Below are 12,688 nucleotides of genomic sequence, written 5' to 3' on the forward strand. Positions count from 1 at the left end.
CCACTCAGACACACAAGCTGTGTATTTTGTGTATACATTCAATTCTTAGACAAAAACATTTTAACCCCTTACATCCCTATATTTTAATTTAACGTATTGACTATGGAACAGTTTACTTAAGGAAGTCAGACTTGAAACTTTACTTTTTACTGTTTTAAATCATCTCTCAAAACGTACTACTACCGAATGGCTCTTACTTGATTGATTTTAGCAACTATTATGTTCCTTTCATAGTTTTCCTTTGCTGTTAATTTGAAACGATGTTGTAATATTTCATTTGTTGTCCTTGAGTTTAGATGTTATAATTAGCTATCTTTGTTGTTGTTGTTGTTGTTGCTACAAGTGTTAGTATAAAGTATTTATAGCTAATGACCAGTTACAGCTGGAATATACATCTAATCTAATTTACGTTACTGAATATTTATGTTTTTACTTTATTAGTTTTCCTGCTACTTCTGTTGCAAATGATAAATTGTGTGATTATTTTATCTTTTAAAAACCATTGAAGTTAACTAAACTAAACATAAATTAGTGTGAAGATTGATAAAACCTTTCACAGTTTAATGGTGACCGTTTATTATGTGCAAAGTCAAATGATAGTTGTTGCCATTACAGCGTCGCAAGGGTTAAGAAAACACTTCCTGCACCTGTTTGGGATTTGAAGTCTAATCTGGTGGCCATTTCTATTGCAGCTCATTCAGGAGCCTCACCGAAAGAACTACAAGCAGCCTCCGCGCTCCCTGCCCCGGCCCGACCCGCCCCGGCTCTCCGCTGCTTGCTTTACGGGACAGGAAAACTTCCTGGATAACCCACTAACCACAACAACAGGAGCCGAGTCGCCTGTCCGTGTCAGGGACGGAGACGCTTGTCCGCTACGGTTGTAGCCACTTAGCTCCGGTTAGCTCAGTACGCAGCGAAACACCTGCTGTAAACGGCTAATCTGCTGTTAGCACGCTACCTGTTCGTCCATCCAGCTCCGTGACAGCAGCGGGACTCCGCTTCCTCTCCTCCCCGCTAGCAGCCGCGTCAGCCCGGGTAAGTGTCGAGCAGGGACCGGGGAGTTAAGCTAAGTGATCAGAACTTGTATATAACTTGTAAAGGGTTATCGCACCGTAGCATCGTCTGGTGCACTTTTACTCTCAGTTTCTCACGGTGTCCGCCAAAGACGAACTTCAGCTGGAGGTGGGATAGTTTCGATTCTGTCTTTGAGGTGTCCTTTAATGTTCATGTCCTGTGTCCGGATGCTGTCAAACCCTGGTTGTTGACATACTTGTCGTCTGCTGATGTGGCTTCTCTGTCCGGGAACACATCGCTCAGAGATGTTGACATTACATAGTAGGTGAAGTGCAGCTGTAATGTCTTTATTTATTCATATTATTTGACATTTACGTGGGCCAGCATCAGAACACCAGGATCACCGTATAGTGATGATAATGTTTTCTCTCTGGTTATTTGTGACACTGGTGTTTGTTAATGGGAAGTGTCCACCTGCTTGGGGAAGGTTTTTATCATAATGTATAACAAGGCTAGTGAACCACAGGAAGAACAGGTACAAAGCTGAGGCTGGTACCAAAGGAGATCACACCAAAGGAAGGAAGGAAGGAAGTTAGGTTAGTAGTTTAGTTACCCATCTATTTTACATTCTTAAGTTTCCTGCATCTAAAACCGTGTTTAAGAGATCTTTGACCATAATCCTCTCTATCAGTTATGGGTGCACACAGCCCTAATTGAATTGTAAGTAATTGACCTTCCACACATTTATAATTTATCCAAAATTTGACCATGGATTTTGTCTTGCACAGGAAACATGTTGTGTCCTACTTTCCTTTTTTTAAATCTAAATCTAAATCAGTTATTTGGGGTTTTCGTTTGTTAATGTCAAAGTTAGGTATAGTGTGTTCTGAGAGCACAGGTCGTTCACACATAATCATAATGAACATGAGCATAAAGTACACTGAACAGCTGACTCTTTATATATGCTTGTAAAATCCAGCTTGTTTAATCTTTCTAGCATCACGAGAGAAGGGCCTGTACACTAATTGTTATTCAGTGTCACATCTTGGGTATGTTTTGTTAAAATAAAAGCCCACGGCAGGGCTGGTGGTAACAATGTCTGTCTGTTACCTCCCAGTTAAAACTGTTAAAAACACTGAGCAGTCTTTCTCTTGAAATCCGATCTATTGGGACTAAGACACACTGCCACACTGGACCCATTATAACCCTAATGTTTGTGTAATAGAGGTTATCAAAGGGCAAAGCAGAGCCTGCAGGAAACCAAAGAGTCCTCTGATTCGAAGCCCGGCATAACATTGTCGTCAGATCAGCAGGTGATGACTCATTGGCAGCTTGAAAAGAGACACACTCCTGAACAGAGACTTGGAATGTCAGCGACTCTCCCCTGCCCTCGTCGAAATGATCTGATGTTTGCCGAGCGGAGCGAATCATGACATCACTTCAGATCCTGTAAAGTTGTCCCACAGTAAACAGTGGCAGGGGCAGAACTGGTCCTGGAGGTGTCAGGCGGGGGTGTGTGTGTGAGAAAGAGACGCAACACAGCCCAGTGACAGAGGGCGTATTTTCCCTCATTTTAACCACCAGGATTCACTGCATCCTCACGTCGAGGCTGAGCAGAAAATTCATCGACGTGTGAGCCAAGTTTCTATATTTATCACAGTGACATTTTTATTGCGGCAGTAATATTGGAGAGGGTGTTCTTTGTCAGGTGTGACTCATGCCAGGTTTGTCACCATTGCAGTCCAGTGGAAGAGTAAAGTACGCACTCTGCAACATGGCTGTTATATGATTTTACATCTGTAAATGAAAGGCCTGCTGGGAATTGACTCACATGGGAGTTTATGACACGTAATGAAGACATAGAGTCGCTGCAGTGTAGGAGCCATTAGAAAAATGTATTTTATGAACTTATTCCATCTTTGACTAACTTCCTGTTCCCTCTTTTATTAACAACATAAAATATCCCAAAAGTTATTCAGCAATTTATTACCCTTTTTTAAAATCCCTGACTCTGTCTTCACCCTCCTCCCCCACCATCCATCTCTCTCTGCTTGTCCCCCTGTCCTGCCCTCCTCCCCTTCAGGTCCTCGTCCTCTCACGCTGCGTCAGTCATCGTGAGTGATTGGAGACAGTGAGACTGGCATCTGTCGATAAGCACACACACACACACAAAGGGCCAATCGAACGGTCAAGGATGACCATGGACGACATGAAGAATGAAGCCGACGCCTCCTCAGTAGTCTCCATGGCTCTGTACACTGTGATGTATCCCGTCTTTAACCAGGTGAAGAATGCCGACTCTCTGTTTTGAAGTTAAAATAAATAAATAATTCAAAGATGAATAAACAGGGCCAAGGTTTGTTGCATGAGAAAGAAATATAGATGAGACTTATTCATATTCAGGTCGAGCAGAAGGAAGGGGTAGTGTGTGTTTAATGAAAATGCTGGCCGAGGTTTGTAGTCTGTAGGATTTGTTTCTGTCGTGCCAGAAAAGAAATAATGAAAAATAAGAAGTAATAATCAACAATTTAATTAACAAAGAATAAATGACAACATGACAAACACGCGATAATCATACAGTAATGTGAAGAGACCATACTGCTCTAACTGTGTTACTGTTTATATATGAAAGGTATTTAATACAGCTCTACAAATTAAATTACTGTACTTGTAGGTTATAGTTTTGATAAGCTATTTTCAGACATGAACTCTGCCGAAGGTCCAGAAAAATGGGTCTGCAAAATTGAATTGTTTGCCTTTCACATATGAAAAACACAGCAGGAGAATGTCTTTGTTGACGCGTACACAACAACAGGATAATATCCAGAACATTTAGATGAGAGGTTGCGTCTGGGTAGAGCATCCAGGAGGCAGGACATGATGTTTACATTCCATTGCGGGAATCAATATCTGCTTCATAATACATCCACGATCGACACTTGGGTCGGCCCTTATCACTAAAAAGTCTCAAACCACTTGTCTTTCCAGGTTGACACTTTCATCTGCATCTTCTATGTGCATGTCACCTCTTTTTCATCCTGAGATATTTGTAATCCTCCAGTTTCACATCCGTTGCGTGTTTAAAATATCCCCAACACGCCTACTCGCTCACCGTGAATGTCTGGACTTCAGTGCCTTAAATGTCTGAAAGCTGCTATAGTCTTGATGAGTTATGCACGTAGACTTGGTCTATTGTGTTTTTATTTATTACATTTTTTTATCATACACTGTATGATGTGGAAAGATGGGGAAAAAAGGACAGCTCCCCAAAAGTAAAGCCAAAGTGTGTGAAACATCCCCTGGAGGCTGGCTGCAGTATTACAGCAGCAAGAGTCAAAACGACATCAGCAAGTACTAAGTAGAATGCAATACTCAAGTGTAAGGAATATAAAAAAAAATATATAGAAACATATGTGTGCGTAAAACACGGCAAACCCTAAAGTACTCAGTGCTGTAAACAATGCAGCAGTGTCAGGAGGTTAAATCAAAAATGACGAGACAAAGAAAACCAGTAGAGGATGCTGTGTGTGGTGGCTCGTACTTGAAAACAGAACAATGGGCTTCATTTATCAAATAAATTACACCGCAGTTTGTACTGAAAACAATTTAAAACTGACGTCTATGGTCTTTATGTAGCAAATCAATGGGTAAAACGCACTCATACAGATAAATAAAGAACAAAGCTATTTCATACTGCATCGTAGAGAACATTGTGTTTGAAAGACAGACAAACACTTTCAATTGTCAAATTAATCTTTTTTTTTTTCACACCCTCTTCAGTTTGTCTTTGTTCCAAATCCCTTATTTCTTGTCTTTCCACTCTCAAGTAAAGACAAAAAAAAACATAACATTTAAACTACAAATCCAACAAACTTTTTCTTTTACCGAAGCTTCATCATTAATACCAGAGCATCAGCTCAGAGGAACTGATGTTCCTATGAGATGTAGAATAGAGATGAACAGACTCAGCTCAGTACACAGAACAATACAATAACACAGTTCTTTGATACTGCAGGTTGCCTGGCTTATATGTACTTTCTGCAGAATTACATTTCAGGAGCAGAAGAGAAGCAGTGATAAAAGCTAAGCTGTTTGTGTTTGTGTGTGTTATGGTTTGTGCTGCTGGCTTACACGCGTGTGTCTGTGTGTGTTGTAACTTTCAGTTGGAGCAAGTCAACCTATCAGCAGCGCAGACCTTGAGAGCAGCTTTTATGAAGGTTGGTTTGTTTACTGTCTTTCCCTTTTACTTTTCAAATAATTTCTGCCAAGTCCACTCTCAGGTGATTTGTAGATTTGATCAGTTTCAATTCCGCAGAGTAACGAGGATGACAGTAATTACTTTCAACTGTTTGTTTGTTTGTTTGTGTTAAGGCAGAGAAAGAGAGCCCAGGTCTGACCCAGGACATTGTCATCAAAGTTCTGGAGAAGAAGAAATTAAAAGTCAACTACAGTGAGTCTCTACTGCGCATGGCTTCAGACGATGTGGAAGGTAAGTCGCTGCGTGTTTGATGGATGCTGTGTTCAGGGGGGGACAGAGGGGGAAGGAAGGGGAGACATGATGAAATGGTGTGAAAATGTCACATCACGATTATTATAGTTACCGGGTTCCAGTGTGAGTCTCTTCCACGTTTCACGTCATTTCCAGACGCTTTTCATTTTGGCGGCCATGTTGTCAGATTAGAACAGCCGCACTCTCTGCGTGAGAGGCACATTTCTTCTAGAGAGTCAGGGTCTCGCCTGTTTTGTCTTTGTACTGCGGGGGGGGGGGGTTGGTAACAGCAAAATAGACACAGAAAACTTTTGAATATGTCACAAACTTCAATATTTGCAACACTTCCTGTACCCGTTTCAAAGTAAAAGCAGTCTAGTGTTTCTGTTGACTGAATCGTTCATTGGTTAGAACAGGGTTTTTATTGTTATTGTAGAAACGGAAGATGCACTGCTTCATACCGTAGAGTCCTGGCATTTAGTTGAGTACATAAGGTACTTTTATTCAAGGAAATACAGTATCCATACCAGAAACCCAACCAGATAAGCAATGCACGTGCTGCACACAGATGCATACTGTGTCAACTCCAGAGGAAGAAACACAAGTCTTTTCTTCAGACACAACACTGACTGCCTTGCTTAAGGAGACTTCAACATGCTGGGTGATCGCCAGCTCAACTTGCCCGGGGTCTCTGTTATTTTTTTTATAATATTGCATGAGCTCAGTTATCCACTGGGGGTAGCTGTTTCCCCACAAATCGACTCCTCTCCCTGCTCTCAAATATTCCTCCGTCTCTGTCTGTAATTGAATTCCTTGTGCTCTGTACAGTGATTGATGGTAGTAATGAATTCACACACACACACACACACACACACACACACACACACACACACACACACACACACACACACACACACACACACACACACACACACACACACACACACACACACACACACACACACACACACACACACACACACACACACATTTTGGATGAATTTTAAATGTACCTCCCTTCATAGCGTATCCCAACTTCTACCATAACACTGCCTTTACTTGACAAACTCTTTAGAGTGCACACACAGTCAAACACACACACACACACACCTCTTTGTTGATTTTATTCATTTGAAACGTAGCCGTGTCTTTCACACGTTTTATTAATTGCTTCCTCTTGGTGTCTCTATTTGCGTGTGTCGCTGACATCACTATTATTTCCCCCTCTTCCTCTCTGTGTTTTCAGAGTTCATTATTGACAGGCGAGAGCCCGAGTTCCAGGAGCTGAACGAGAGGGCCGGAGCTCTGAAACACATCCTCAGCACCATACCAGATGAGATCAATGACAGAGTGGCCTTCCTGCAGACCATCAAGTAAGCTAGCTCAGTGTGTGCGTTTGAGTGAGTGGGCAATACACAGCAGATTTATTTCTACATAACAGTTTTCAGTCAGACCTCTTGTATTCATTGAATAGATTCTCAGAAAATGACTGGAGGACATTTGGCAATAATTACATTATTAATATATTTTTTCTTTCAAAGTGAATTGCTTTGATACAGTGTGTCTCTTCGTGATGATGAGGACCCTCCTAACTTAGAAACAAAAACAAACAAAAGGTGATCTTTGGAGGAGGTGTGTTTTGAATATGGAGAAAAAAGACATGAGTGGCTGCAACTAGATGCAAATCTCTTTTATGACGCTTAACGGGTAGAAGGTGAAAAGTTGATCCTCTGGTTGAGGTCAGTCTGAGTCATCACACACTCACAGCCACACTCTACACACACCTGCTTAAGCAAATGTCTGTACATAGGTCGTTTGGGGGCGAATCAACACAGACGGTACAAACAGTCTAGTGGGTGAACTGATTTGAATGTGTGTTATCTAACACACTTCACAGTCTGTCTGCACACAAACACACACAAGATAAGGATTTGCATTACATCGGCCACCTTCATTTAGCAGAATAGTGTGTTTTTTTTATTTATGGTTGAAGAACTCAATGACTTTGTTCAAATTGGTATTTTATTCAACTGGTCGGTTTTGCTACTTTAGATCAAGGAATGCTTTAAAAAATATATGTTTTTTTTTCAATACATACATATTTAATTTGCAACAAGAACATAGAGTAAAATCAAATCATCGGGGCAGCAGTCTTGAGCATGGGGGGCACCACTCAACCAGTTGAATAATTGGGCACCCCGTCATGCTCAACACTTCTGACCTGATTAGATTTCTCTCTGTGTACGGAGGTTTGAGTCCTCCTGCAGCGCCTCCTCGTTCAGTTCAGACACTCTGCTGCAGGCCTACCTTACTCTCTCTCCCTCTTTCCTGCCTAAATTCTGTCCTGTCAATAAAAACATGTTTAGTCTAAAAAAATATGACGAAGTCTTGGGCATGAGGTTTCATGTGCAACCTTGGAAACAGTGTGTATTAAAAAATAATCTCAGCTCAAAGGTCCACTTGCAAGTGTGCAGCTTTTCATCAGCCATTGGGGCTGGCTAAGGTTTACAGATCAAATCATAACAGGGTTTCATGGGTAGAACCGCTGATTTTTTACGTTGAAAGGGGATAGTTGAGGTGGTGAGGGTGCATTCTAGGCGCCTTCTGTTTTAGGTGTAGCGAGCACACCCAACGCGGATGGAGATGTATATATTTCATCTGGCCTTGGAGCACCTCGGGATCCGTCAGAAAGAGCTGGAAGGGCTCGGGAGAGAGACATCCTACTTGGCTGGCTATTGTTGAATCTGAATTTAAGACCTTAAAAAAGTCTTAAATATGTTAAAATATTATATACTAGGTTTTAAATATATTTAGGTTGGTCTAAATTATGGAATTGCAGTGTACATGTTTTTTTTTAATGTCTCAGTGCATTGTAGTTCTTTCTCAATGATAGAGATATTAATATGCTGTTAAGAAACTATAAGACCAACATGGAAAACTGATACTACACCACACTACACTTTCAAGGTTTATTCTCTACTAGGCTACTTCATCATTTTTAATTATGGGCGAACATAAGTAGTTCTGGGACTCTGATATTCCTTTATGACATAGATCTTAAATTTCATTCATTATGCTCTTAAAAAGGACATAAAAGTCTTAAATATAATGTACAAAAGATGCAACACAAGCATTTATAGTTACCAATCTTAGTGTTACCGATGTCTTTATGTTGTGGGATAGTGATGACTAACCTCTAAGATTCATTATTTTTTTTACCTCTATGAGCTGCACTATTGGCGCACACACACACACACACACACACACACACACACACACACACACACACACACACACTCACTACGGAGAGAAAGCTAGAGACCTTTCATTTCCTCGGCTCACTTTGTCATTATTTTGATCGAATTCAGTTCTCCTAGCGAGTTGCTGCTCGAGCTACTTACCCAGCGGACAGCTTAGAAATAAAATCAATTCAAAGGGAATGCTAAAAATTAAAGTTATGGTACGGCAGATTTCAAGTGAGTACGGTGGGAGGGGGAAAAAAAGAAGTGGGTGAGAGTCAGTTTGTGAGAATATAGTAACGAGCAGGATCAAAGAAGTGCAGTTTCAGGGTTATCCCTGCCTGATGAAAACAGACAGATTTTGAGATACTGTTTCTTTTCTTTCAATTTGCACTTTATTTGTGCCGGTGTCATCCACAGAGATATTGCCAGCGCCATAAAGGAGCTGCTAGACACCGTTAACACCGTCTTCAGGAAATACCAGCATCAGAACCGACGGGTACGTAAATACATGGGGAGGAAAGAAAAATGCAAACACACTGTGAAATATGTGGAGCTGAAAGTCTGTCTGTATTTATTGTTCAGGCACTGGAGCAGCAGAAGAAGCAGTTTGTGAAATACTCCAAGAGCTTCAGCGACACGCTCAAAACCTACTTCAAAGACGGAAAGTATGACACTGTTTCTACTTCCTTCTGTTTTAGGAGTTTGGTCTTTGTTCCCTTTCTTTTCTGTTTTTTCACTCACTCATTCAACCATACACACACATACACACTCTGTCACCACCATGTAAATCATTGTCGTTTGATCACAGACCCGCTTCCATCAAATCCGCCACTGCTGAATAATTCCCATGACCCATTTCCCGTTGAATTCTCGCTGGCGTGTATTCTGTGAAGCCCGACATTCTCCTTTCCAGCCAGATCAGAAATGTTTCCTGGATCAATACTGATACTGTTGCCATGGTTTCTTTGCTGTGTGATTGACAAGCGTGTCCCTTGTGTCTCTGTCACGGTTGTTTCCAGGGTGATAAACGTGTTTGTCAGCGCCAACCGGCTCACCCACCAAACCAACATGATACTGCAGGCCTTCAAGACCTCGGCGTAGCAGCCGGAGAAGACACGCACACCGAGAGGCAAAGAGTTGACATGAGGCTGTGTAATTTGTAAAGACGTTGTCTTATTTTGAGCTGTTTAATTTATTGTTTTATGGTTTTGCGGGGAGATCAGGTAATTTGAGGTTCAAAGGAAATGAGGTTGACGGTAATTACCAGGGATTTTTACTCTTTTTATGTTGCTCTTTTATCAGATCATAAGTCCGTATTTCATTATTCCTTTACATAGTTCACTCTCTGTTCAGTACAATGTAGGTCTCAAAGCAGTATAAGGAAAGTGTGATTATTTTCATGTCCTTTAATGTTTTAAATACGTTAATGAATGTCTTTCAAAGTTACAATAAAATGAACTGGCACTCTGTTTCCAGACTTAACCACAAATATTTTGTTCTTTGACTTAATTTAATTGTAATTTCATCTTGTAAAAACTCACAGTTGTGTCTTCTACTCAGCAGTAATATCCTGCCACGTTGAGCATACATAATTTTCAACTTAAGTGGGAAACGTTTAGATCCTATGAAGAAATCAAGATCTGGAGAAGCGCTTGGGGAATATAACGTGAAAGAGACTGTGTTCACCGTCTGTTCTCGCTGTCCTGCTCTGGTCTGCTTCACACTGTGCATCATAAACACAGGCGGTAACACACCAGCTGTGCAGTCTGTCCCTGTACTTTAGTTACAGAAATAGTTTCTCATTTACTGTCTGCTAACAATAGATAATCCACCATGTAAAATAACACATGGGTAGCTGAGGATCCAACGATCCAATGATTTTACCTCTGCCAAGGAGGTTATGTTTTCACCCCTGTCCATTAGTTTGTTGGTTGGTTTGTCAGCAGGATTACGCAAAGACTACTGGTTACTACCGTTATCCAGAAGTGAAAATATCCTGGCTACGAACTAATAAGGTCATTTGGAGCCAGAGTGTGTGCAGTTGGGACTCTTGTGTGGAGCTGTGATAATGAGGTCCCGCTGATACACACACTCAATGCTTTTGATGGGTACTTTGTAGTTTGGTCCATGTCCCATCCACTAACATCGAGGAGGAGGGGTTTATGAGGTCATCGGGTGGCGATGGAGATGTTATGGCTTCACTTTTGGGGAGCTGACATGTTGTCCATCATATATTCTGTGGTGTGTACCCTATCAGTTTTTTCCCCTGTACATCAGCGTTTGCCAAAATGTGTTTGTATATCAGATTTCTGTTAATTATCATGTTACCCCTCAGAAAATGTGAGTAAAGCAAATCCACCTTGAAACACTGCTTTTATTTTCCTGTGATATAGTGTAGATAAACATACAGTAGATTACATGGAATTAATCAAATAATTAAACAAAGCTGCCACGGGGGAGAAATCCCTGTGTCAACACTAAAAACATTCTGTTTTGATATTTGTCAGCTTTTAATTATAGACCCCCAGTTTCCACTTCAACGCCGAGGAAGACCAGAAACAGAAGACGACATTTGTTTCAGGGAAAGAGAGCACGAGAAGTTACAGAACTCCATCTGAGAAAGTTGGACCCTCTCAGACTTTCTAAACGGAATAAGCAGACAAATGGACATTGATAGAGATCAGTACAGTCTTAAACTAGCATTGAACAGCTTACCTGAGCTTTGAACCGTGTCCTAGAGAAAGTGAAGCAGGAAGTTGCTAAGACCTTTTACAACAATTACATCTTTGTATTTGAAAATACACGTTATTTGTTTTTCTGTTTCCATTCACTCTCTTTCTGATGCAGTGGCCATGACAGAATTCCTTCTGCCAAATGTTATTTATTAAAAAGTGTGAAATACAAAACTATTGAACAAGAGTCATGAAGTGTGTTGAAAAACAAACCTTTTTTTTTGTATTGTGATTGAACGGGATTCAATATTTGAGAAATAGTTTCCAAATGTGAGTCACTTTCCAGATTTCCATTGTTGTAAGAGAAGTGGTTTATTTTCGCTCGGTTGCTCCGTTCTCTTTTCTCTTGTGTGCCAAGATCCACCAATTTCATTTCTCCCTCCAATTCCAGCGAGTTCATTCTTCTCCCTGTATAATGGTGGATTTTCTGTGGTGGATTTGTGGTGGGCTATTTTGAGGTCTGCACTGGCTCCTGCTTGCACTGCTCTAATCCAATTGTAATAGCGTTAATTTCTTAAAGCTCTATTATTGAAATCGCTGAGACCTAATTTTCTGAGATCCTGTCGCCGTTGACGACTGCAGTAATCAGCTAATTCGAGTTATTCCAGGTCATTAAAGTTGCACGCTGGGATTTGTCGTGGTCACTGAAGCAGCAGGGAGGAAGAGGACTGATAACATCTATGTTGGATGTAGAACTTAGGGGTCATTTGTTTCAGTTTTAACAAAACCTTTTGTTGCAACTGCTTTTCGTGTGTGTGTGTGTGTGTGTGTGTGTGTGTGTGTGTGTGTGTGTGTGTGTGTGTGTGTGTGACCCACAGGATGCCCCCTCAAAGGCATGCGAACGACACTATAAAGCTCTGGCGGTGTGTGTTTTATTATTGTTCAGGTCCAGGTTCACATCAGTATTTTTTACTTGAGTAAATGCATGAACACTTTTATGAGTGGCAGTAGAATACTGATGTTCTCGTTAATTGTGTTGCTGTAGTCATGGTGTGTGTGTGTGTGTAAACTGATTTTGGCCAAACATCTTTTGTGAGGTTCCTGGTTTGGGTTAGTGGTAATATGTGAGTGGTGGTTGGGTTAAGGTTAGTGTTAGGCATGAACTGGTTCTGGTAAAGGATAGGGATAAGATAAGATAATATGAGAGGTATAATTACACCACTACACACACACACCCACACACCATAGCTACAGCAACCCACATTGTCTTA

At 41.0% G+C, this 12,688-nt stretch overlaps 1 protein-coding gene across 1 annotated transcript; it reads left to right on the top strand.

The window, feature by feature from the left end:
* Nucleotides 1–690: 690 nt before the first annotated feature.
* On the top strand, nucleotides 691–10,234 carry pdcd10a (programmed cell death 10a). The gene is made up of 8 exons (XM_034605226.1): nucleotides 691–1,035; nucleotides 3,098–3,298; nucleotides 5,178–5,231; nucleotides 5,386–5,503; nucleotides 6,750–6,876; nucleotides 9,163–9,241; nucleotides 9,328–9,410; nucleotides 9,765–10,234. Exons 2-8 carry the CDS (start codon nucleotides 3,209–3,211, stop codon nucleotides 9,844–9,846), a joined length of 633 nt encoding a protein of 210 aa, XP_034461117.1. The 5' UTR covers nucleotides 691–1,035; nucleotides 3,098–3,208; the 3' UTR covers nucleotides 9,847–10,234.
* Nucleotides 10,235–12,688: the final 2,454 nt, after the last annotated feature.

Source organism: Hippoglossus hippoglossus, chromosome 13 (assembly GCF_009819705.1).
Source record: "Hippoglossus hippoglossus isolate fHipHip1 chromosome 13, fHipHip1.pri, whole genome shotgun sequence".
In the NCBI taxonomy this organism is placed as follows: domain Eukaryota; kingdom Metazoa; phylum Chordata; class Actinopteri; order Pleuronectiformes; family Pleuronectidae; genus Hippoglossus; species Hippoglossus hippoglossus.